This window comes from Antechinus flavipes, chromosome 1, assembly GCF_016432865.1.
Source record: "Antechinus flavipes isolate AdamAnt ecotype Samford, QLD, Australia chromosome 1, AdamAnt_v2, whole genome shotgun sequence".
NCBI lineage: Eukaryota > Metazoa > Chordata > Mammalia > Dasyuromorphia > Dasyuridae > Antechinus > Antechinus flavipes.
In genome coordinates, this window is record NC_067398.1 from 16802672 (window position 1) to 16829411 (window position 26740).

The window sequence follows — 26740 nt, forward strand, 5'->3', positions numbered from 1 at the left end:
CCGGACCGTATGTCACACGACCTCAGCCAGGCAGGGAGATCACATGGAGCCTATTCAGCTTGGGCTAAGCCAAGTTCACTGATTAGGGGAAATGCTTTTGATAAGTGAACACCAGATTATTGAGGAGTGCAGATGCAGCCCAACAGGGAAGGAATCTAAGGCAGCCTGTAGCTTATCTGATTCCATAAAAACTAGCAGAGCCATTAATCTGTAGGCAAAAATTCTAACTATTTGGGTCATTCTGATTAAAAAGCAAGACAGAACCAACCATTTATAATCCTCACAAGTCCCTCTAGAGTCTCTCAAAGGCAATAACCCAAAATATTTATCATTCTTAATTCTGCAAAAAAGTCTTATTAGTTCATGAAAGGCCTGTCCACAGAGGGACACCAATTTTATGTAACACATTTTAGAAGCGATCAAAGAATGTCTGTTTCAACAAATTCTAAATTTGTAGGGAAAATTCAGAAGCATGAAAAAAAAATGCAGTTAAAAAAGAGAATGTTAAAAATGGTCTCCAAGTCCCCCAAATTCGAGAAACAGAATTCTTATTTTGGAATTCTGTAACTGTATAAGTAGCAGCATGCAAAAACAATTCTAAATATGCCGGCTTCACCAGGTGCTGTCCTGCCGGTGGGTGGCCTGGAGGGAGCTGGAACTTATCGCAGCCCGGACCACACACAGAGAGGACTGGCCAGAGGACCCCATGATGAAGCTCCCCGACTGCACATGCCTTATCAGCCTTCCGAACCCTCCCTTATAACCGATTCCGGATTCAGATCGCCCCGGTCTGGTCACTAACACCGACTGAAGGCCAGCCCTAAGGGCAACCCGAGTAAATCCATCTGAACATGAGTCTGCTTGTGCTCTCTGCATTTCCTGATGCCTTGTTTTACCCCTAAATGCAGCGTGTAAACTGTCTTAAAATCAAAGTGAAGTCAAGCAAAAATTTTCCTCTCTTATTGTGAATTCTGCCCTGCCCAGGACGGGCAGAGAATCCCAGCTTGCTGCACCCAACCCAAGGCCACCAAGGGCCCCACCGGGCAGGGTTCCCTCCCCTGGCTTTCCTAGGCAGGATCCAGCCTCCACACCACATACACACCTGTACAGTGACGCACAACAGCATTACCTGAATTCGAATCTGGAAAAGACAGATAGCAGATATTTGTTTTCTGAAAAATAAAAAAGAAAACAAAAATGCACGTGCTGCCAAGGAACCAAACAGAAATGAAACACGGTAAAGGACAAAGACTTACTTCTTTATCACTAAGTTTGGAATGCTCAGGATAGATCACCTATAAAACAAGGGGAAAAGTGTATTAGAAATTAAGGTGAACATTGATCTTCACTCTCAGCAGATCCTTTAAAGTAATATATTAAGCCAATAGATTGATTTACTAATAGTAAAAGTCAGAATTCTATAAATTGGTATTGGACTGGCCCAGATGCTGTCTTAGAGAAATCATTAACAACTTAAAATGCCTCACTTTTCCCTTACAGTCACCTATGGCCATGACAGCATGATCTAATGGAGAGGCCTGAATTTGGAGGCCTGCTGTTCAGGGTCGCCTTTCCCAACTTTGGGTGATCTGGGAGACTCGCCTTTCCCAGACTGACAGAGAGAGCTATTCCAGAGGCTTTCTCAGGCCTCCCCCGGCTCTCCCAGGAGGCTGTGGCGATCCAATGAAATGATGCACGTACAGAACAGGCTCTAAGCAGCACTGCTGACCTTCAGAGGCCTGAAGGGCCCCTCTCCATCCTGAAGCCAAATCTACCTTTCCTGCAAGTGCAGTAGTCATAGCAGCACAGACTTGGAGCTGGAAAGAACCCTCCAGTCTTCTAATCCAATTTTTATAGAAGAGGAAACTGAGGCAAGGGATAAGAAGTGAATTCCCTGGAGTTCCACACGCAATGTGGTGGTGGTGGCGGCGGGGGGCAAACGTGACAATCTCCATTTTACAGATTGAGAGACTGAGGCTTAGAGATGACGGGTCTGACCCGAAGTCACAGACTCATGAGATAAGTCCGGGACCTCTGAATCCTCTATTTTTTTCTACCTTATTACAAATAATGACACTTTGATGACATTCATAGTTAAAAATAACAATAGAAAATACCTTTAAAATATTTTTTTGAAATGGGTATTTTTTTAAATGAGCAAATCTATTTGAACATTTAACTAATGAGACAACTGTGAGAATATAAACTTGAACTTACTGAGTTCCTTGTTCCTATATTTCTTTATACTCATTCCTATTGTGTCCAAAAGCATGTCAATTTTCCATCAAAACTGCTTCTTTCTGCTCAACCTTCTTGTAAGGCAGTAACTCAAAAACTATTAAATTCTTTAAAAATGAGGAAGCTGAGGCTCAGAGGAACAAAGTGATAGCAAGAAGTCGGGCTGCGGTGGAAGCCCCATATTCAAGTCTTGATTCAGCTGGCAGATATCTGAAGCCACAAACTGACTTAGAAAAGCCCAAATGAACATTCTCTGTGTTGTAACACAAGCACGTTTACTTTGTTAAACATTTCCCAATGATGCTTTAATCTGGGGGGGCAGCTTTGGTCTAGACAGCTTTAAGGCGGAGGGATCAACACAGCCCCCAATGCAGATGAGAATGTCATGGGAAACGGTTAACAAAAGAAACACAAGCTCCTGCCACAGACAGAATGCAGGCTTTCCAAGGCAGTGTATGGTTCTCCTGACCTTATGGCTAAGGCTTGTAAGCTGCAGATAAGGGGCTGATCCCCACTAGCAGTCTCCATTACTATGGCATCATAAGCTTTTAGGTTTCAGATCTCATTTATACTCTTAAAAACAGAACTCTCAACAACTTTTGATTATGTGGGTTATAGCCACTGAAAGTTACCAAATCAGAGAAGATAATGATAAATGTTAGCGGACATGTGGGAAAATTGGGACATTAATGCATTGTTGGTGGAGTTGTAAAATGATCCAATCATTCTGGAGAGCAATGTGGAACTATACACAAAGGATCATCAAACTGTGTATATTCCCAGCAGTGCCATTACTGGGTCTGTACTCTAAGAAAATCATAAAATAGGGAAAAGGCCCCACATGGGCATAAATTGTGGCAGCCCTTTTTGGAGCGACAAGAAATCGGAAACTCAGTGGATGCTCATCCACTGGGGAATGGCTGAATAAGTTGTGGTACATGAATGTAGATGGAATATTACTGTTCTATAAAAAATGATGAACAAGCTGATTACAGAAAAGCCTGAAAAGATTTATGTGAACTGATGCTGATCGAAACAAGCAGAATAATACATCGTACACATTAAGAGCCTGAATGTATGAAGATCCACTATGAAAGTCTTAGCTCTTCTCAGTAGTTCGGTGTCAAAGGAGTCCCAATAGATTTTGGACAGTGCATCCTGAAAACAATCTAAGGACACTGAATGTAAATCTATACATGTTATCTTCACTTTTCTGTTTTTTTAATCTCTCCCATTGTTTTTCCTTTTTGCTCTGATTTTTCTCTCCCAACGTGATTCATAAAGCAATGTGTATTAAAAATAAATTTACATAAAAAAGTTAACATATCAGAAAGAAAACTACCTTAGTATTATCACGAATATACATTTGACCTTGAAAACCCCCTGTAAGTCTTAGGATCCCCAGCTCCTATAAAGTCTTCTGCTCAATTCCTCTCCCTAGTCCCAAAGAGCTACACCATGGCAGAGGGGGCAGTTAAGATCAGGCCTCTGTCCTCACCCCAAGGCCTCCAGGACCTTCACCCTTGTTACCAGCTCCTGCCTGTTGAGTCTCCTGAACCTCACAAGATTCAACATCTCTCCCTGCCACAAAAAACTCCAGCACAACCTCCACAGTCTAAACATCCGCCTCCCTCCTTCTAGCCACTAACAATCAGTGTGGACTCCTTGCTCAATGGCTAACATAACATCCTTATTCTCTCCCCCCATCCCAGAGGCCCTGAAGGCCAGGCTGTCACTATGAAACCCCATGCCCCCGAGGGCTCATTCCCTTGTTCTCTTCCCCTTTCCCCAAGTCTCCTCCCAGAGTTACCCCTCATTCCACTGTAGTCTCTGGAATGGAGCAGCTTTCACCCTCACCCTCTTCCTTTCCCATCCCCCCTCTCTCCTGCCTCCTCCCGGGCACTCTGGATTACTGCTCACACATTCACTCCCACTTTCTGGTCACTACAGATTATGGGGAAGTCAGAAAACTCTTTGCTTCCCATGGCCACTAGCAGCCTCCCCCTTTCCCACCATCACTCAGCTCCTTTGACACTCATTGATTCCAAGTTCATCATCCAATGAATTGTGTGACAGCTGGCAATTTCTTGACCTCCCAAGACCCCTTCCTTTCTCCCTCAGGGAGTTCAGTGCCAGGCTCCCAGTCTTTCTCTTCTTCCAACCCCTACCTTCATACCAGGGGACTTCAATGTACAGACCGATATTCTCTCAAATACTCTCCTTCCCAAGTTCCTCAACTCCAGTGTGATCTCCTCTTCCTCTTCTCTATTCCCCTGCTATACACTGGGCTGACCATCTCCCCAAAGGTTCTATTTCCACATTTATAACTTCTGGAATTCCTTTGCCATCTTTCCTTGTGCCCTACATCCCTAACCTTGCTCCATCTCTACCACAGTCTCCAATCCTTCCACCCAAAGTCCTCTCAAAGGTGTACTCTCTCCTCCCATCCCCGCAATGAACGATTCCAATCTGGCCAGTTCCTCTCCCCTTAGCCCAGCACTAGTCAGGCTTTGCCAAGAGCCAAGGCTGGAGTACTCCTCCCATCAGTTGCCTGCATTCACTTGCAGGCTGCTCCCCAGGGCTGGAGAGAAGTCATGAAACCTGAGAATCCGCCCCAAGTGCCCACCACTGAGTCTCAGCTGCGCCCTGGAGCCCCCAAGGCAAGCCTTTCACTTGTCCCTCTTCGGTTCCCTGTCCTCTCCACCACAGCAGCTGGTCCAAGTCATTCTCCCGCCCCCCTGCTGAGGGTCTTGCCTTGAACTTCATCATCGAGGGTCTTGTTTCCCCTCCCCATTCACATCACTCAGACGTCTTCCTCCAACTCTTGGGAAGCCGCGGCCGCTTCCTCTGCGATAAATGCCTCTCACATGCATGTCTGAGCCCCTTCCATCCCTTCTTCTCCACAGACTGTGCTTCCTACCCCAGCACCGTCACCGATATTCAATCATTCCCCCATCTAATGGCTGCCTGCTTTTATATCTGTTATCTTTAAAAAACTGCCCCTGCCTCACCCCCCACTATCCTCCATCAGTTGTCCTGCAGCTAAACTTCCCAAAGAAGCCATGGATAATCAGGGCCTGCGCTTCTTTCCTCTCCCTCTCCTGTAAGCCTTTGGACATCTGGCTTCCAAAGCCATCCCTCCATCACCAAACGGAAGGGCCTCTTCTCGGTCCTCGGCGTCCGGGCCTGTCTGCCGCCTCAGACCCCACGCCCTCTCCAGCCCAGGGTCTCCTGCCACCTGTGCGACTCCTCGGTCTCCTTTGCTGGGTTTCCTCTAGTTCACACCGAGTAATCCGGGTTTCCTGGGGCTCTGTACCCACCCTCTCCTCTTCTCCCTCTACAATCTCTCACCGCCTCTGCGGGCAGAGGAGTCTCAGATCCAATTACCCAGACCCGCGCCTCGTCACCAATGGCCTTGTCGACATCTCCTGGATTCTGCCTCGGCACCTCAAATCCAACATGTCCACAACAGAACCATCCCCTTTTCCCTGTGTCCCATTTACCAGTTGCTGTCCAGGTCACAAGCCCCAGGTACCTATGTGTGGAACCTCAGGGCCACCCCGACGCCTCACTGGCAGTCCAACCACACGTCCGCTCCTGCCAAGGCCCCAGATCCTCCCCGTTCTCTCCTGTGCACCTCCCTGTGCCCGCTCCCAGAAAGGCCCCCGTCACACGTGGATTACTGCAATAGCTGCCGGGAAAGTCTGCCTGCCTCGGAGCATCTCCTCACTTGGGTTCATCCCCCCCGTTAGTGGCTGGTGATCAAAGAGAAAACTCTGCTTGGCATTGGAAACCTACCTTGTCACCTTCTTACACTCTACCCCGCCCTCCCCAGTCCACAATCTAAGCCTCAATGGCCATCACGCTGCTCCCTTCCCCCGGGGCAGCTGCCAATACACATTTCCTCCTAGACATGCCATGAGCACTCAAACAGGTCTAAAAGAGAGCTGGTCTGTCCTCAAAAGCCATTTGTTTCCTCAGCCATCTCTTCCTGCCCAGGGGACCACCCCCCTTCCAGTTACCAGCCCTGCCATGTCAGACCTCTCTCCCCCATGATATCCCTCCCAGAATCTGCCCCATGGGGGACAATCCATTCCCACATCTCTCTCCCCATCCCGCAGCATCACACCCAAACTCAAGTCTTCTTTGCTCTTTTCCTTAACAATTGCAATACCTCCCCAACTGCTCTAATTCATGACACACATACAGCTGCCAGGTCATTGATAAAGACCCAGGGGCTCTCGATCACCTCGAAGATAAAACACCAGTTCCTTAGCTTGGCCATTAAAACATGACCATCTGGCTCCAGGCTCCAGCCAAATTATTGTTCCTCTTACATCACCTTCCATCTCCCCTCACCAAGCTTTGAATAGGCTATTCTCCATGCCCTGGTCACCTGCAGCTTCCTTCAAAGTTCAACTGAAGGGCTATTTCCTACGCAAGACTTGTTCTGATTCCCCTTTGACTCTAATTTGGAGTCTGATCAGGATATCCCCAAAACTCTGGCTATAAACCTGACAAGCAAATGACTTCCCTTTTTATGGCTTATTTGATATTAACAATTATAGTCAAAGGGATACTCATATATTGTATATTGTTGATGGAGTTATGAACTGATCCAATCACTCTGGAGAACAATTCGCAACTATGGCCAAAGGGTCATCAAATTGTACATACCCTTTGATCCAGCAATGTTTCTCCTGGGACTGTAACCCAAAGAGATCATAAAAAGGAGAAAAGGATCCACATGTGCAAAAATGTTTGTGGCAGCCCTTTTTGTATTAGCAAGAAACTAGAAACTGAGTGGATGCCCATCAGTTGGGGGATGGCTGAGTAAGTTATGGTATATGAATGTTATGAAATATCATTGTTCTATAAGAAAAGATCAGATCAGCAGGGTGATTTCAGAGAGGCCTGGAGAGACTTACAGGAACTGATACTGAGTAAAGTGAATAGAACCAAGGGAACATTGTACACAGCAAGATTATGTGAAGATCAACTGTGATGAACTTGGCTCTTTTCAACAATGAGGTGATTCAGGCCAATTCCAATAGACTTGGGATGGAGAGAGCCATCTGCATCCAGAAAGAGTACCATGGGGACTGAATGTGGATCACCACACAGTATTTTCACCTTTTTTATTGTTGTTGTTTGCTGGCTTCCTTCTTTCTTACTCATTTTTTTTCCCTTTTTGATCTGACTTTTCTTGTACAGTATGATAAATGTGGAAATGTTTAGAAAAAGTGCACGTTTAACCTATACTGGATTACATACTGTCTAGGAGAGGAGGGAGAGGCAGAGAGAAAAATTTGGAACACAAGATTTTATAGGGATGAATGTATCTTTGCATGTATTTTGCAAAATAAAACACTATTATTAAAAATAATTTTAGTCAAATTAAAAAGCAGTTATTACAAGCATATGTGCCAAGAAATATGCTAAGTAGACATGGTCAGACCTTCTAGAATCACTGAATAAAGTTATCTCAATGTATGTAACACATTTTGTATAATATTAACACATATATATATAGTAGACAATTTGTTGGAGGAAAACCTCTAAATCTGCATTTTCCTCCTTGCAAATAAAATGCTTTTTTTTTTTTTTTTTTGAAAAACAGGCATTCCCTATTTTTAAAAAGAGAATCAATTTCATTTTTGTGAGATTGTTCAGTGCTCACTCCATCCAGCTTTTCTTAAGAATGTATCCAAGATAAACAGTGATAGCGTTTCTGATTAGAGTTTCATTTCCAGAAAAACAAAGCCTATTTCTCATCATATTGCCCCACGCCCCACCTCACAATAAAGTTGAGTCAGTCATGTTAACCTGGTTTTCAGTTTCGATTTCCTCTTAACCAGTTTTCTTCTAGTCTCCCCCATATTCCTTCTTAATGAAGGAAAGAAATGTCCAGAAGGAGATGAATGATTCTGTCTCAAGCAGACATCCCTGGGGAACTCCCCAGGTTACCAAACCCTGAAAAAGCTGGCTGGACAGTTAGCTGTGTGTAGGTATTGTGTTTGTGGCTTCCAGTCACACTCCTCTGCTATCGGAGAAGTTTGCCCAATAACACCAAGGGTAACCTGACAAAGCAGCCCATTGACCCATTAACCTAAGGGGTGGTCTGAGAGACCCAGACGTAAGATATAACTGGTGAGACTGGCATCAATAATTGGTAAAATAAATTCGGAATCATGTCATTAATGGGATGATTTTTGACCCCTAAGAAAAGTAATACACATACAGCACTTTAAAATTTGCAAATCATTTTAAACATATTCATATAGATTCATTAAGAACAGTCACCACAAACAGGCTTTATTTCCTTTTCTCACAGGGTTATTATACTATCTAGAACAGTGGTTCTCAAACTTTTGTTTTCAGTATCTTTATCCTATTAAAAATTATTGAGGATGTCTCCAAAGCATTTTTGTTTATCTAGATTATATTTATAGACATTTACCATATTGGAAAGAAAAATCATTTTGAATTTGTAGACCTTCTAAAAGAGTTTCAGAGATCCCCAGGATTCTCTAGACCATATTTTGAGAACCACTGATCTAGAAGCTCAAAGGCTGTCACAGTTATAATCTATTTGATTTCATCAGATTATGAAAGGCAAAGCTTCCCATAAAAACCTAGTGGACAAAACTACAGACTGGATAATGGTAAAGCTCATTGGGTTCGGGAATGTTAAGTGACTACCCCAAACATGTTAACATCAATGTCAATTTAAATGATCTTGAATCCAGAGCATCCTACGCCTCTGGCACTGGCCAGGTCTGCATTATATTTTTATGAATAATGATTATAGCTAACGTTTATACAGCACTCACTGGCGCCTGGCATTATGCCAAGTGCTTTACAATTATTATTTCACTTGATCCTCACAACAACCCTGGGAGGGAGGTACTATTATTATCCCCATTTTACAGATGGGGAAACTGAGGCAGAAGCCAGCTGAAGGCATAGAGAGAAGTATATTTTTTAAATTTGCTGATGACAAAGTTGAGCTAGCTAAGATGCTGATTAATGAATGACAAAATCAGGATCCAAAAAGATCGACAGAGTCTCAGAGTGGTCCAAAGAAATAACCTGTATTTGGGTTCAAAAAGTCAGCTCCCCAAAGATTGGAGCAAATCAGAAAACCATTCAAGCAGCCCAGCTGTGGGGTTCAACCTGAGTTTTCAGGGAGACACCACGTTGGTTTCTGACATTTTACTGCCTGGAAGCAGATCCTGCCGTGCCAGAAGTAGCCAGGTCTTAGGAAGGCACCTGATGCAGAAATGTGTTTGCACGAGGCACAACTCACTGTCGGCTCCAAGAGGTTCTGCCTTCCTCAAACTCTGTCTAACACGGCGCTCATTTAAATAGTTCTGGGTAACCATCTGGGGTCCCGCTTAGAAGGACGGACACTGAGAAGCAAATAAGCACCCAGAGAAGAATCGGGCTTGTGAGGAAAGGGGCCATGTTGAAGCTGAAAAAAAACTAAAGTTTTACCCAAAGAAAGAAGGCTGAGGGGAGAGGTTTACCAGGATAGAATATCACAGCCGTTTTCAAGTATCTGATGACTTACAGCAGGAAGATTCTATTTAGCCTCAGGATGCCTAACTTTGGCTCTTCAGAAAGAAAAGTTTCTGAAAAGTTCCAGTTGTGCAAACAGGGCAGGGCTGCCTCTGGGAGCAGAGTTCTCCTCATCACTGGAGTCTTGGAGCAGAAGCTAGTTTCTGGCTGGAGAGGTAAAATGGGGGATTCATGATCCAGGTGGGGGCTGGATTAGGGGACTTCAGAGACCCCTTCCACTCTATCGTCCTGGGAGTCATCTTGCTTTTACCTCAACATCCAGCCAGAAATCCTGCTTTCAGTTTTCCCATTCCATATCTCAACCGACAAGGTCACTGTTATTTACTTAAGACCCAGCAAAAGTCACTCCACCTAAGTGGTGTGCTAACCAATATTTCCTAAAATCCATGCCAATGACCTTTATTACAAGAAATTATAAGTGACTGCATAACACATCAACACTGAAGAAAGACTTAAAAGAAAAAGAGCATAAATAACCCTTCACTAGAAGGCAAATAAACAATCCCAAGATAATAAACAAAACTCATATCAACACATCAAGGACTTGTAATTTTCTCCATAACCTTCCTTGGCCGTGGCTTATATTAATAACCCATCTATTACTGTGGAGGTAAATTGGGAAATTCAGAATCTAGTGGATTTGCCCACGATCACACTGCTAGCAGACGTGAGGCAGCTGGATGGCACAGCAGATAGAGCACAGACCCGGAGTGAGAAGGACCTGAGTTCAAATCCAGCCTCAGACATTTAACAGGTTTAAAACCCACGTATGATGCCAACAGCATCATTCTAACTACCACATGAGGCTGCTTTTACTGTTTAATCTATAAAACTGACCTTTAAAAATCTGTGCTAAAGTCAGTGCCTGAAGTCAGAAGTCTGAGAAGTTAAAAATGAGCCAGTGATTTCCTACCAAGGATCCATGTGGATCACTGCCGCTGTTCTCACATCTCTGCTAGTCCCTGCCCAGAACTTCGCCCCAAGGTTTCCTGTACCCCATCAGTGGGTTCCCCATACTGTACTGGACCTGCCTATCTGATCACGTGTGTTCCCCCCATCTGGAAATATGCTCATGGCCTGGGTTTCTGTATCAAATTCCCATGGCCTCTGTCAGATCTTCCAATGTCTGATACCAATATGTCCTAAAGGAAGAGGACTAATGCAAGAGGGTAACAAAACTCTAAGAGGGAAACCCAGTTGACTTTAAGAACCTAATCTTGAAGCCCAGCATATTCTCTGAATTCAGTCTTTCAAACAAATGTCAGAGGCACCCGAAAACATCTTAAGAGGATCTTCCAAATAAGTTAAAGTTTAAAGCTGAAAATGAAAAGGCAGAGATATTAGTTTGCATTCATTTGACATTCACAAATAGGGTATGTAATTTAATGTTCAATAATTTTTATGACTTTGGTTAGAGGGAGGAATGGGAAGTATGAAATGATGAGCCCAAATACTAGTACTTAAGTATGAGAAATTCTTCTGTGTCTCTTTGCTTCTACATAGCTATTTTAAAACTAATCCTTGCAAGATTTATTACCCCTCAAAGTATATTCACCAAGCATTTCAACCTCAGCACCTTTGCTACTTCTAACGGTCCCCTCCCCAGATCCCTTTGCTTGTCAAAATCCTATCTATTGCCCTCCCTCCCCTGACTACAATTCACAGCAAAGCCTACATCATCCTGGTGCCTTCTGGTGCCCAAACTGAGGTGTATACACACACATAGACACCCCAAAACTTAACAGGGACTATAATCTATCTGTACCACTCACATGCTACATCAAACTTTGCATCATTTAGGAATTTATGTTCTCTCTCTCTGCTTGGTGCCCTCTGCAAATCAGATCTTCATCTTAAAACTACAGATACAAATGCTGAGCCCTGTTGGGTGGCACTGATGCTATACTGGTAACTTTTTGATGTCAAGAGAAAGGAGAAAAACTCAGCACCCTGGCTGTATAGAAAAAGGGGAGGTCTAGTGACCAAATGGGCCAAAGTTCAGGAAGTAAAAGATAAGGAGGTGAGAATAGTGACCTATGTAATAGAAATGAGATCAGCAACCCACTTACATGCTTAAACATTAAAGCACTCCAAATATTCCTCAGAAATATAGCATTTAGACAGTTCTTTCCAAAGCACTAATAATAACTAGCATTATATATCACTTTAAAGGTTAAAAAACACCTCACATATGTTAAACTCATTTGAACATCATAACCACCCTGCAAGATTAGGATTATAATTATTCCCATCTTATAGATAAGAAACTGAGACACTGCCTAAATGATTAGCCCAGGGTCACACAGTTAGTAAATCTCTGAGTCAAGATTCAAAAATCTTGCTGACTCCAAGTCCAGAGCACAATCCACTAAAACAAAGATGATTCTAAAATTCAACGAATGACATGAGATGTTTAGGATTCTTAAGCATAACACTAAATATGAATAATAAATTAACCTTTTCCCAAGTATAGCTTTCTTTTTATGGGTTCAAGTGAGTTCAACTGGATCACCGATAATTCCAAGATATCATCTAGAGAGAACCATAAAAATCATAAAAATCTCCTAAAATTTGGAAAAGATTCCAAATTCCTGGTTTTTCTAAGTGAGTTTGAATTACAATATGGTTTGCAAGTTTCACTTGGCAAAAACTTTTTTTCATTTTCACTTTAATCTCAACGCGTTAATTTTTCATCCCACTCATTCTTTAATGCTTAGAATAGTCAACAAAAAGCTAAGTAACTGGAACAAGTTTGTATAGTATAGCCTTCCCCTTTCCTTTTCCTTTATCAGTGGGAAAGTCAACAATGGCTTGGAAAGACCTCCGGATGCTCATATGACCAGAGTTTAGGATCCTTCCTCAGTCTTTCCCTAAAGTTCTAAGCGGCTATTTGCATAATTACTTCAAGTGGAAACAGGAAATGAACAACATCAGGATTTTACATAATTTATCCTCCACATATCAAATAATTCTGTTCTATTTTTCTGTCATCTTCTTAGAATATATTGTCAACAATCAGCCAGCCAACAAGCAACTTCATTTGGTGCCAATGTACCAAAAGCTAAAGATAAAAAAAAATTCCTATGCTCAAGGAACTTATCTCAAAGTTTTGTGTACATACCCTTTGTCCCTCTACTAGGTCTACACCCCACACAGATCAGAAAAGGCCCATGGGTACAAAAATCTTCATAACATCTCTTTTTTGCCATAACAAAGAATAGGAAACTCAGGAGCTGCTCAACAACTGGGGAATGGCTACCCACATTATGGTGTATGGATATGATGCTATTAAAAAAGATATAGGGAATGGTTCCAAGATAAGCCTGTGGGGACTTGTATGAACCGAGGCAAACAAAAGTGAGCAGGACCAGAAGAATTTTCACAGAAATAGCAATTGCATAAAGACAATCAACTGTGAAAGACTTAGGAACTCTAAGTTCTGTGACAACTCAGCATACTGATGGGTGGGGAGGCCCAGTGACCAATCAGGTCGAGGCCAAGGTCAAGGCCTAGGGCAGTAAAAGACAAATAGGTAAGAAAAGATAGTGACCTAAGGAGCATGACCAATGACCAACCACAATTCTGAGTGAAATTTGCTCTAAACTTCCAAGCAGAAAAATCATGGACTCGGCAAACTGAAGCATATTTTCTTCTATTTCTTGCTGCTTCCTTTTTTTTTTCCCAGGGGGAAGAAGGTAAAGGGGAGTTGGGATTGGAGTGGAGACGTGGCTAATGCAGAAACAGGTTTTATACATCTATACATGTTTGTTATGGCTTCTATTTTTCTTTTCTTCTCAGTGGTTGGGTAAGGGGGAAAGTGATGAGAATCTGGAACTGATAAAATTTAATTTTTAAAAAGTTTTGAGTTTACTAGTATAAAAAATATTGTCCTATTGTAAAAGCACAGATATGGCTTAGTTCTAGATCAAAATAACAAACTCTGCGACATGTATATTAGACAAGGCAGTCAAGAGAATTGTGTTCAAACTCCAACTTGGCCACTTAGCACCCAAGTCAAATTAAGCCATTTATTTGCTGAAGAAAGACAGTTTCAGAGGAAGCTGGGCACATCTGCTTGGATTGTTACAAAATAGAATATGGAGAAGCAGAAAAACAATGTATAATATCAACACTGCAAATGACAAATTCTGAAAGACTTAAAGAAATCACAATTGCAGAAGAATGCTACCCATCACCCACTGGAGGTAATGGACTAATACGCTGAATGAGATACATATTTTAGACAAGGCCAATATGAGAATTTGTCTTACTCAACTACTTATATTTCTTGCAAGGGTTCTGCCTTTCTTTCCTTTTATTTTCTTCTGGAAATGGCAGAGAATGTAGAAGAAAGACAAGGCAGGTGGGTGGGAAAAGAATGCATGATAATTTGTAAACTAATATTTCATTTTTAACAAGAGCTTATGTTTATTCCTCTGAGGGAGGTAAAAAGAAAGAAAAGTAATAAGATTTCATTTTTTAATTTAAAACAAATCATGTGACCTTTTGAATTTCAGTTTTCCCATCTGTAAAAGAAAGAAACTCAAGACCTCTAAGGTTATCTATCAGTTTTAAATCTTGTGATCCCAGAAGATAGTCTAGCCTTTATTTATTAAGTGTTACAAGTTATCCGGTCTTCCCCTCAGAAGGGCCACTATTACCCTGGCCCAGAGTCAGTTCTGAATTTTTAATGCTGAGTAACTACATTCAGAAATCCAGTAAAGACTTTTTCTTTTCTAAATCAGTGTATGCCTTGTCATACACTGGGTCCATTTCAGTTTCTTCATTTAGCAAATGGAGAGATTCTCATCACTCACTATATTATTGGAGAAATTCTAAATACAAATTGGGTTTACAACATTCATATTGATGCCAGGCAGAAGCAATTTCCTTCAGCTCTGCTATATAAAATTGGGAAGAAATTTCATATCTGAAAAGAGCATTGAGTGCAAGATTTAGAGATGGCTAAAGAAGTTGTAGCTTGTCAATGGAACAGATTATCCACAACAAAAAAAATTACAAATATGAAAAACACAAATAGCTATTAGGAAGCATTATACAAATGAGAGAAAATAAAACATTCATTATTTTTTTTTTAAAAGACCAAAGTCTGTTAAATGCACAGATGAAAAAATCAGAGAGGAAGAGAGCAAAAGTTTTTGCTTATTTTGTTTGTTACTTTTTTTGCAAATACTTTTCATTTTAACAAACTACATGAAGTTTATGTTTTCATATACACTTTGCAACTTTGATTTTTTGGATGAACCTTATTAACTTTTAATTAAGTTTTCTTTATAAACAGAAGAATCAATTATAAAATTGGCTAGCAAATGACTTTGCTATTCTCAGCAATACAATGATCCAAGTCAATTGGGAAGGACTTATGATGAAAAATGCCTTCCATAGCCAGAAAAAGAACTGTGTCTGAGTACAGACCGAAGCATATTTTTTTCTTACTTTATTTTTCTCCAGAGGTTTTTGTATTTTTTGTTTTTTTTAAAGGTGGAGAGGAATCTGTATTTTCTTTCATGACATAGACTTTTATGGAAATGTTTTGCATAACTTCACATGTGCCTCCTCAGTGAGGGGTGGAGATGGGGAGGGAAGAAAGGAGAGAATTGGAAAAGTTTTAAAAACAAAGGTTAAAAATGTTTTACATGTAAGTGGGGGGAAATAAGATATTAAGATAATTGATTAGCTATAACTTTCAAGAGATTAAAATCCGTCACTGCCCAGCTCTTTCAGTGTCTCCCCAGGACTTCTAAGGGCTCCATCAGGAGGGTACAAACCCCAGCCAGCTCTAACATGCTGGGATGGCTTCAGGTATAAGTAACTGCCAGCCTGCTGCTCTGGGGACCCCAAGAAGTGCCTTCTTGGGCTGAGGAGTGGCACCCAGGGAGCACTTCGTAAATGTTTACTGACTAATTAGAAAGTCTGGCAAGGCCCAATCTGACTTTCACCTCCTACCATTCTCCTCCCAAGAGCTCCGTCAGTCCCTTCAGTACTCTCAGGCTCTGATTTTTCTCCCTTCCTTCTCCAATCTTAACTTAAAACTAAGTCATTTCAGTTCTACTCTGGAGTCCGTGCTCCCCTCCCTCCTCCTCCTTCCCTGAACCGCTGACTCCCAAGATGCTCTTCTCCTGTAAGATCTCTTCACCCTGGACTTTGTATCCTCCTCTAAAGATAGCTGGTGACTAGGCACATTCCAAACTTGGCAGGCCAGGCCCCCTGTCCTCTCGAGCCTCCCTAAGTGACTCCCCACCTTTTCCCACTCCCCATCTCAGATGAGAACCTCATCTCTTTATTGAAAAACTGGAGGCCACTTGCTCAGAGCTCCCTCTTCTATTTTCTTTCCTTCCCTGCCTCTGGCAAAGGGCCCTCCCCATGGGTTCTGAATGCCATCGCTTTTAGCTTTTCCAGCAGACTGCTTTCTTTCCTTCTTACCTCAGCAACTGTTTTTAAACATACCCATGTCTTTCCCATCCTTAACAAGCCTTCACTGAACTGTACCACATCCTGTACTATATTCCCTTAAGTGACTGTCCAGCTTTCCCTCCTTTTCATCCATTTAGCCCCCATCCCCACCCTGTCTGGCTCACCATACTTCCAGGATTAACTATAAAGGCCTTTGCTTGGCATTCAAAGCCCATTTTAACCTATACACACACACACACACACACACACACACACACACACACACACACACACACGTGTCCTTAGATCTGTTAATCAAAAAGAGCATTTTAATTCAGCTGAGTAAAACTTTAGGAGGCAGGTGGTGGCTGCTGATCACTGTGGAGCTAAGATAAGACCTCAAAGAAATTTATAGCCTCAGAAAGGCATAGGCCACAGACAGTGACATGGAGACAAGCATCCCTAAGCACATCAGAGAGCCACAGAACACACATGGAAGGGCCCAAGTCGCTATCAAAGGTGAGAGTCAGGAAAGGCTTCCCAGAGCGGGGAGCACGGGGCCTAGGCTTTAAAAATGGGGTCGACAGCAGGATGAATACAGAGGGGACTGGCGAGACTTATATGAACTGATGCTAAGTGAAATGAGCAGAACCAGGAGATCATTATATACCTCAACAACGATACTGTTTGAGGATGTATTCTGATGGAAGTAGATTTCTTTGATAAAAAGAGCTAATTCAGTTTCAATTGATCAAGGATGGACAGAAGCAGCTACACCCAAAGAAAGAACACTGGGAAATGAATATAAACTGCTTGCATTTTTGTTTTTCTTCCCGGGTTATTTATACCTTCTGAATCCAATTCTCCCTGTGCAACAAGAGAACTGTTCGGTTCTGCAAACATATATTGTATCCAGGATATACTGTAACCTATTCAACATGTAAAGGACTGCTTGCCATCTGGGGGAGGGGATGGAGGGAGGGAGGGGATAAACAGGAACAGAAGTGAGTGCAAGGAATAATGCTGTAAAAAATTACCCTGGCGTGGGCTCTGTCAATAAAAATTATTAATAAATAAATAAATAAATTATTTTTTAAAAAATAAAAAATAAAAGTGGGGTCGAAATTCAACCAGAGAGAAGAGATTAAAGGCACTGCAAACAATTGTATTTGAAAATATTAACAATGGTTGATATTTGTATGCTTAAAGGACTTTCCACATGTAAAATCATCCTGGGATCAAAGATTTGGAACTGGAAGTAGCAAACAGCCAAAATTTCTATGTGCTATTTGATATGGGCTAAACACTATGCTACTCCAACCTCACAGCAACCCCAGGAAGGAGTTTTAATCTTTTACTGATGAAGAAATTAAGTCAGACAGAGACAAAATGAATTGCCCAGAGCCACAAAGCATGTAGCTTCTGAACTCAGATCTTCTCAGCTGCAGCCCTTGTGTTCTCTCTCAACTGCCTAATTCAAAGGCAGAATTCTTCACCAATACATACCCTTACCAACACCAGCTCACCTCTGGCCTCTCCCATAGGCTTCTCAATATCCCACTCCTTCCTGAAGCCCCTGGCAGCTGACTTAGGAGCCCACCATTCCATTAAAGCTCCTCTTTTCCCAGTCTGTGATTTCTAACACTGGATCCCCCATTCTCTTGTAAACTCTCCCTCCAAGCTTCGATGAATCTATCCACTCCGGAGTCTCCTTTGCTCTTTCAATCACCATGATTTATTAAACTGCTATTAAAGCAAGGTACCATGCAAAGCCAGGTCACACACACACAGATAAAACCAAAAGAAGTCTCTGCTTTCAGATGGCTTATATTCATTATTCTTTAATCTTACTGGTATTTCTTAGATTCAGTTAATATTAGAGGCCTAATTACTTAGGTGGTTCTACTCTGCAATGGGAAAATGCACTGAAATCAACATCGAGGGAGTAGGCCAGAATCTCACACCAACTATTTCTGTATAGCTACAATTTGACCCAGACCTTCTCATTTTGGGGAAGCCAAGAGGTTTAGGAGAATTCACCAAAGCAACAGACAAAAAAGCAATGCTCCCAGTGGATATCAGAGGTTTCTTAACTAAACAAAATATAGTGGCAACTGTAAAAATAAAAATAGATAACTTGGAATACAAGAAGTTGAAATGCTTCTATACAAGAAAATTAATGCAACTATGGTAAGAAAGGAACAAATTGAATGGGAAAAAAAATCTTAAATCAAATTTTCAGCCCAAAAGTTGGTATCCAAGATATAAAGATAATTAACAGATCTAAGACCAAAAGCCATTCCCCAAAAGATAGATCGTCAAAGGAGAAAAACAGATTTCACAAAAGAATTACAAACCATTACTGACCATATGAAAGAATGCTCTAGAGCACAAGAAAAATGCACATCAAAATCAACGAGGTTTCACCTCCTATCTGGCCAATTAGAAAAGAGGACAAAAGGAATCGATTACTGTTGAAGGACTTGGGGGAAAACAGACACACCAGTGCCTGGCCAGTATGAATCAGTACAACAATCCTGGAAAGCAATTTGGAATTCTGCAGATAAAGTGACTAAAATGCCTAGACCCTTAGACCCAGAGATTCCACTAAACACATAAACCGATGAGGTGATTAATAAAGAAGTCCCCATATGCACAAAAACATTGACAGCAGAATTTTTTGCAGTGGCAAACAACTGGAAACAAAGTCAAAGTCCATCAACTGGAGAATGGTCACATAAACTGTGATATCTGAAAGTAACGTGATATTAATTACTATAAGAAATGACAAATACAATGAACACAGAGAATCCAAGAAAGACTTCTCTAAACTGAGACAAAGGGAAGCCAGCAGAGGTAAGAACACTACACCATATATATGACTATAATAATGTCAGTGAAAAGAACCATAAACTAACAGAAAATAAAATTTGCAGAATTACAAAGAAAAAGGCAAGTCCCAAATGAGAGCTCTGAGAAGACAGCTCCTTCCCTACCTCCCACACTCTTTCCCAGAGGTCCTCTGGTAGGAACAATGCACATATTTTCAGACTGTTTAAGTGTATTAATTGGTTTCCCTGATTTCTTTCTCTTCTTCTCCCCCTCACTTTTGAAAAAATTGTTATATGTGATGGCTTTGTAAGAGAAAAAAGGGAGACGTACTTGAAGAAATTTATGTGTCATAAAAATAAAATATATCCAATCTAAAAGAAAGCACATCAGGTGCACATATGCATGCAATCAGCCTCAATTCCAAAGCCCAATTTGAAGGAAGTGCATTTTCTCTAATTTTAAAAGTAATTTCCAGACTGATGGTTGTCCTTAAGTGAACTTTTCCCATTCAAAAGTGACCTTAATATTTTTAAAGTATATTTCATCTGAATCAAAATGTTCAGATATTTGTTCCCAGTGTGAGATTTGTGGATCCCCACAATCCACTAAAGATTATCCTGCCACACTAGCAAGAAAACTGGAGAAGGACATATGAGAAGGATTAATCTAATGCTATTCTGAAGGATTGAAGTAGGGATTGGGGAGGAGGGGGAGGTATGAGAAGTGTAGAGACAAGATTGGTTTCTAACAGGGGACAAAAGCAAAAGGATTTCCTATTGCTAAGCAGAAAAACCATTGAACCTCAATAGCACATTTCTCAGGAATTCAAGGGCAATGACATTAAGAAGTATATAGAATTTCAAATTGACAAACAATAAGGTTTAAACACCTTGTAAAAATTTCTTCATTCCCCAAATTTTCAAAAGCTGTTGCTACTTGTTGATAAATTGTTCACTCTCTCTGATTAATTCTTTAATTGCCCTACCTACTAGATTAAATAATCGATAATCTTAAAAATCTGCTTGGAGGGCAGAGCTAACCAAGGTCCTAAACTTCAGGCTAGGCATCTTTCAGGGATCTATCTCAATGGCTGAAGGAGTTCCTTCTACTAATGCAGATGGGTCCCCGTTCAGCACTTTAAAATCCTGGAGAGCTTCCTGGTCCACCAAGAGGTTAAATGAGCAGTGGGTCTCTAAACTGACAAGGACTGGAAAAGGGGCTAGGATTCAAGTCTTACCAGCCAGCAAACTAAACCAGATCCCTATCACTAAATCCTAACACAAGAACATCCTTTCCTCAGAGTAGAAGATCCTGAGGTCAGATTGGGCCATTTCACTGGTGTTGTGCCTGGCAACGGAAGACACATGCGATAGACCATCCGAAATTCAACAAGCAACTCGCCTTAGATAAGAAAAGCTCTGATCCACAGTCAGATTGCAACCTTCCCCCTGGTCAGTCTACTGACAAATCCAGTAGGTCACAGGATGAAAGGAAATAAAAATCTAATACTACTATTGAACCAAATCACTTGAAATGCACGCCCTACAAATAGAGAAAATCACTTATTGATATTTAAACCCATTTTAAAAAGCACGTTCTTTGGGGTTCCTTATAAAGGACAAACCAACCCCAAATTCTTTCTTGCCTCGCCCCTCTGCGCCAAAAAATGAAACCGAGCCAATGTTTCCTTTTTGCCACCCATCCTGACATTTACTTCCTAAATTTTCAGAAATGCTCATCGGTGTCAAGAAAAATACATCAAAAAAAAAGGAAATGAATTTAAATAGAAAGCACTTGCTATGATATGAGAGCTGCTCCAGGATTAAGACTGTGGAAGGGCAGAATGGTCCAAGAGTTAAAGCCTCAATGTCCCTCTGTAAAATGGAACAGGGTGGGGGAAGGGTGAACTGGATGGCCTGGGAGAATGTCAGGGCACCTTTCTCTCCTACAAATACCCAGTTCCAAGCTTCCTTCCCATCCACTTCCCCCCTTTGAAGTCAATAAAACCACAGGGATCCATGATCTAGAATAAAGAACACAATCAGGCAGCCATCTCTGCACTCTCATCCTCAGCATAGTCAGTGACTACAAAGCAACAAGGGAAGTCAAATGATCTGAGATCAAATTCCACCTGACACTACTTGAGTGATCTTAGGTAAATCCTCTGTAAGATGAGCGCTCTGGGCTAAAGGTTCTCTGCCAGCTCTAGATTCTTTTTGTTAGTTATTCCTTCAGTGCTGCCTGATTTTTTGTGACCCGATAGGGTTTTCTTAGCAAATATACTAGTGGGTTGTTTCCTTCTCCAGTGGATAAAGACCAACAGAGGTAAAGTGGATAGCCAGAGCCACCCAGCTGGGAAGTTTCTGAGGCTGGATTGGTCAGGCCTTCCTGACTTCAGGCCCAGCGCTCTGTCCACTCTGGATCTTGGGGTAAATGGAAAGAAATACTCATGGTCTTTTCCCACTCTCAAAAAAAGGATTCTAGGCAGAATCTTTATTACAATTCAACTTAGCACCTGCTTTCTTCTACTTCATTGACTCCAACGCATCCTTTCTGCTTAGCTTTCCTAGGGGGAAGTCAATTCGATTCACTGAAAGATGTCAGTGAAAAAAGCCAGCATCAATGGGGCAAAGCAGAGCAAACTGTTGCCCCTTTGTCTCCATCCCTGAGCACAGTCAATGAGATGCAAAGAGCCTGGATTTGGAGCCGTCAGCCCTGAGTCTGAATCCTGCCCCACGAGCAACCACTTGTGTGATCTTGGGCAAGAACCCTGAATGCCAGGTGCCTCAGCTTCCTCCTCTGGAGAGGGAGGGCAGTGGAGCTCGGGAGCTTGACAGCCTCAGGTCTATGAATAATACAACCAGCAGTGGGCTCCAAGGGATGAAGGGAGCCATGGGAGAAGGGAGGAAGGGGGAAGGACTGAAGAGCAGGATGTGGAGGCTATAGGAGTGGAAGGAAAGGGGAGAGGGGAAGGGGAGGGAATGGAGACAGGAAGAGGATGGGGGGGGAAATCTAGGAGGGGGATGGTTGGAAAGGGGATAGCTAGAGGGGGGTAGCTAGAAGAGGGATAGCAAGGAAAGGGGGATGGCTGGAAGGGGATGGAAAATTAAGGGGAAGGCAAGGAGAGGGGGATAACTGGAGGAGGGATAGCAAGGAAAGGGAGATAGCTGGAAGGGGATGGCAAGGAGAGATGGCTAGAAGGGGGATGGCTGGAGGGGGATGGCAAGTTGAGGGGGACAGCTCGAAGGAGGACAGCAAGGAGAGGGGGATGGCTGGAAGGGGATGGCTGGAAGGGGATGGCTGGAAGGCGAGGGTCCAGGAGGGGACTGACAAGGCGGTGTGGGAAGGGGCAGGGGTATGAAGAGGGAGGCGGCACGGAGGGGGCGGTTCCCTGTCGTCTCGGGGGGAGCAGAGAGGGGAGGGCGGCGGAGGGCAGGGGGCTCCCGGGCTCCCCGGCCCGGTCTCGGGCCTCACCTCCACGGCCTGGCCCAGCTCCAGGTCGAAGCCCACCACACACACGCAGTGCAGCCAGGCCGAGAAGCTGTCCCAGCGCAGCTGGCCCCGGCCCCGGCCTTCCTCCTCCTCCTCTTCCTCCTCCTCCTCCTCTTCCTCCTCCTCCTCCTCCTCCTCCGTCGCGCCTGCGGCGGCCTCCTCTTCCTCCTCGGCCGCCGCCACCTCTTCCTCCAGGGGCCGCCAGGAGCCCGAGCCCGAGCCCGAGCCCGGGTTCGAGCCCTCCAGCCCCCGCCAAGCCATGGGCCGCCCCCGCCGGAGACGGCTCCGGAAGATTGCCTGAAGGCAGGCGCGTGCGCGGGAGCAGCGGGGCGGGGACTGGGGCGGGGCCACGTTAACACGTGACCTGGCGAAAACTGCACTGAAGAGAAGAAAGGGTAAGAGGAGGGACGGGGGAAGAGAAGAAGAAAGAGGAGGAGGAGGAGGAGGAGGGAGATTAGAGGGAAAGGAAAAGGAGGAGGGGGAGAGAGAGAGGAGGAGGAAGAGTGGGAGGAGAAAAAAACCGCCTTCCCCTCCCCCTCTCCTAATAATAATAAATTAAGAGGAATTGGTGGTGGAGGCCCCTGCGTCTAAGGGCCGGGGGGAGGGCTCCTACCTTGGGGTTCTACGGACAAGCCTCGGATCAAATTCTCCCTCTGAGGCCGTGTGAGCTGGGCAGGGGCCTTCGCTCCCGAAGTCCCTCACCCTTTTGAACCTAAGGTTCAGGTTCCCAATCTGTAAAATGGGACTGATGCCCTCCCTCAAATAAAGATAGCTTCGTGTAGGGGGAGGAAAGGGGGCTGTCCCTGGGGGTCGTGGAAACTTGGGTTCACGTTCTTTTTCGGAAAAGCCCCTTCCTTTCCACAGCTCCGACCATTCACAGAGACTTAAGGCTTATCCGTCAACTCGGACAGACGCAATTTCCTCTTGGAGGGCTCTCTGAAGTCAAGACCTTTACAATCCCAACCCAAAAAAGGGGGGGGGGGGAGGAACAAAAGGAGCCCCGCGGGACTACCACAGTCTGCTGTCTCTCAGTCATTCATTTAGGCAGCCCTGAAAAATGACCACCCTGATAGAAGACTTAGCACCTGGGATTTAACGTCTCAAAAAGATGCCATTTGGGGCTAGTTCTAAATGTTAGAAAATAGAGCTCTAACCTAAACTGAAATCCGGGAATTCTGGGATCCCTTGGGGGGGCCAGGATCCTACTTCACTGAAGCCTGTTGAAGATCCCATAGACAGTATTTGTCAGAAATGAGATGTGACCCCAGAACCAGACTCTTTCTGTCTTCACAATGCCTCTAAAAATACACAAAACATACACAGGATAAAAAATCTGTCATCCACCTAATCCATCCCTGTCTTCCCTTTTCTAGCCTACACATCCCCAGTTCATTCAATCTCAAAGGATTTGATTGCCAGACCCTACCTGCCCTCACTAACACAAGACATTGTCCTCCCAGCAACCTGAGCAGACAATCCCAATTATACTCGATGTAATCCAAATAACAGGAACAATGGGATCACTATCTCCTTTGATTGGGACTTGATACACCTATTAAGGCAGTCTGGGACTCTGTTAGCATTTTGGCAGTTTTAAGACACTTTCAGCTCCCAATATTCTTGCAGGCAAATTTTTTATTTAAAAACCAGGCAAGGACTGCTTAGCCAAGAACCTGATGTGATATGTACCATTCATGACCCTCCTACCCTTCTAGGATTACTAAAGAGTTCTGAAGAAAGGCTCAAGAGCTTTCCAAAATATATTTAGAAGAATTGCACATGTTTAATCTATATTGGATTACTTGCTGTCTAGGAGAGGAGGAAGGGGAGAGAGAGAAAAAAATATGAAACACAGGGTTTTGCAAGGATGAATGTTGAAAATTATCTTTACATATATTTTGGGGAAAAATATTATAAAAAACGAATATCAAACAGGATTTTATATTTGAAAAAAAGTTTTCCAAAGGATAATGATAAATGTTGGAGGAGATGCAGGGAAATTAGAACACTAATGCATTGTTGGTGGAATTGTGAATTGATCCAACCATTCTGGAGAGCAATTTGGAACTACGCTCAAAAAGTTATCAAACTGTGCATACCCTTTGATCCAGCAGTGTTTCTCCTGGGCTTATACCCCAAAGAGCTACTAAAGAAGGGAAAGGGACCTGTATGTGCCAAAATGTTTGTGGCAGCCCTGTTTGTAGTGGCCAGAAGCTGGAAAATGAATGGATGCCCATCAATTGGAGAATGGCTGAATAAGTTATGGAACATGAATGTTATGGAATATTATTGCTCTGTAAGGAATGACCAGCAGGATGAATACAGAGAGGCTTGGCGAGACTTACATGAACTGATGCTGAGCGAAATGAGCAGAAGCAGGAGATCATTATATACCTCAACAATGATACTGTTTGAGGATGTATTCTGATGGAAGTGGATCTCTTCGATAAAGAAAGCTAATTCAGTTTCAATTGATCAAGGATGGACAGAAGCAGCTACACCCAAAGAAAGAACACTGGGAAATGAAAACTGCTTGCATTTTTGTTTTTCTTCCCGGGTTATTTATACTTTCTGAATCCAGTTCTCCCCATGCAACAAGAGAACTGTTTGATTCTGCACACATATATTGTATCTAGGATATATTGTAACCTATTTGCATGTAAAGGACTGCTTGCCATCTGGGGGAGGGGATGGAGGGAGGGAAGGGAAAAATCAGAACAGAAGTGAGTGCAAGGGATAATGCTGTAAAAAATTACCCTAGCATGGGTTCTGTCGATAAAAAGTTATTAAAGAAAAAAGAAAGGAACTATGCCCAAAGGGTTATCAAACTTGGACCCAGCAGTGTCTCTACTAGGTCTATATCCCAAAGAGATCATTAAAAAAGGAAAAAGGACCCACATGTGTAAAAACATTTCTAGCAGCCCTTTTTATAATGACAAGGAACTGGAAACGGAGTGGATGCTCATCAATTGGAGGATGGCTGAATAAAGTTATGGTATATAAATGTGATGAAATATTTTTGTTCCATAAGAAATGACCAACAGAATGATTTTAGAGAGGCCTGGAAAGACTTACTTGAACTGATGTTGAGTGAAATGAGCAGAACCAAAAGAACATTGTACACAGTAACAAGATTATATTATAAACAACTGTGATAGACTTGGCTCTTTTCAACAATGTGATGATTCAAGATAATACTAATAGACATATGATGGAAAGAACTAAGCACATCCAGAGAGAGAACTATGGGGACTGAGTGTGGATCAAAGGATAGTATTTTCACCATTTTGTTGTTGGGTTTTTTGTTTGCTATTTTTTTCATGGTTTTTCTCCCTTTTGATCTGATTTTTCTTGTGCAGCATGACAAATGTGAGAAGATGTTTGAAAGAATTGCATATGTTTAACCTATATTGGATTGCTTGCTCTTTAGGAAAAGCAGAAGAGAGAGGAAGAAAAATTTGGAACACAAGGTTTTGCAAAGGTGAATGCTAAAAACTATCTTTGTATGCATTTGGGAAAATAAAAGGCTACTAAAAGTAAAAAAGCAAAAGCAAAGAAAAAAAAAAGCAAGCCAAAAAAATCTTTTAAAAACCATGAAGATATTTCTACAGGAAAGATACAAGAAAATATGTCATGACTGCAAATCTAGAACCTATATTAAATTGCTTGCCTTCTCAATGGGGGAAAGAAAGGAGAGAATTTGAAACACTTTTTTTTTATTAATGCTTTTTATTTTCAAAACATATGCATGGATAATTTTCAACATTCACCCTTGCAAAACCTTGTGTTCCAAATTTTTTTTCCTCCTTCTCTGCACCCCCTCTCCTAGATGGCAAGTAATCCAATATATGCTAAACATGTGCAGTTCTTCTATACATATTTCCACAATTATCATGCTGCATAATTTTTTTAATAAATGTTAAAAATGTTTTTACACATAACTGGGAAAAATAAAATATTAAATTAGAATTTTTTTTTAAAAAGAGCTTTCTAAATCTGGCACTCCTCACTAGCCAAGTACCTGGCACTTTACCTATTATTTTGGATCAAAAAGAAATAGAAAATGCTCCTCCCTGATAGGATTTCACTCATAGTCTCATTTTATTAGAAGTAAAGGAGAAGAAACCTGAATTTATTCAAGTTCATGTTTGTACTGCTGTGACTTATAGCTATGAGAAATAAG

General features: G+C 42.5%; 1 protein-coding gene across 1 annotated transcript in view; it reads right to left on the reverse strand.

The window, feature by feature from the left end:
* The window catches only part of DENND6A (DENN domain containing 6A), a 62982-nt gene extending 40127 nt beyond the window's left edge, over positions 1 to 22855 (reverse strand). Inside the window, exons 1-3 of the mRNA XM_051979514.1 lie at positions 22540 to 22855; positions 1257 to 1295; positions 1130 to 1172 (exon numbers count right to left, since the gene is read on the reverse strand). Coding sequence (XP_051835474.1) covers positions 1130 to 1172; positions 1257 to 1295; positions 22540 to 22818 — 361 coding nt within the window. The 5' untranslated portion in view covers positions 22819 to 22855. The remainder of the gene's footprint in view (positions 1 to 1129; positions 1173 to 1256; positions 1296 to 22539) is intronic.
* Positions 22856 to 26740: the final 3885 nt, after the last annotated feature.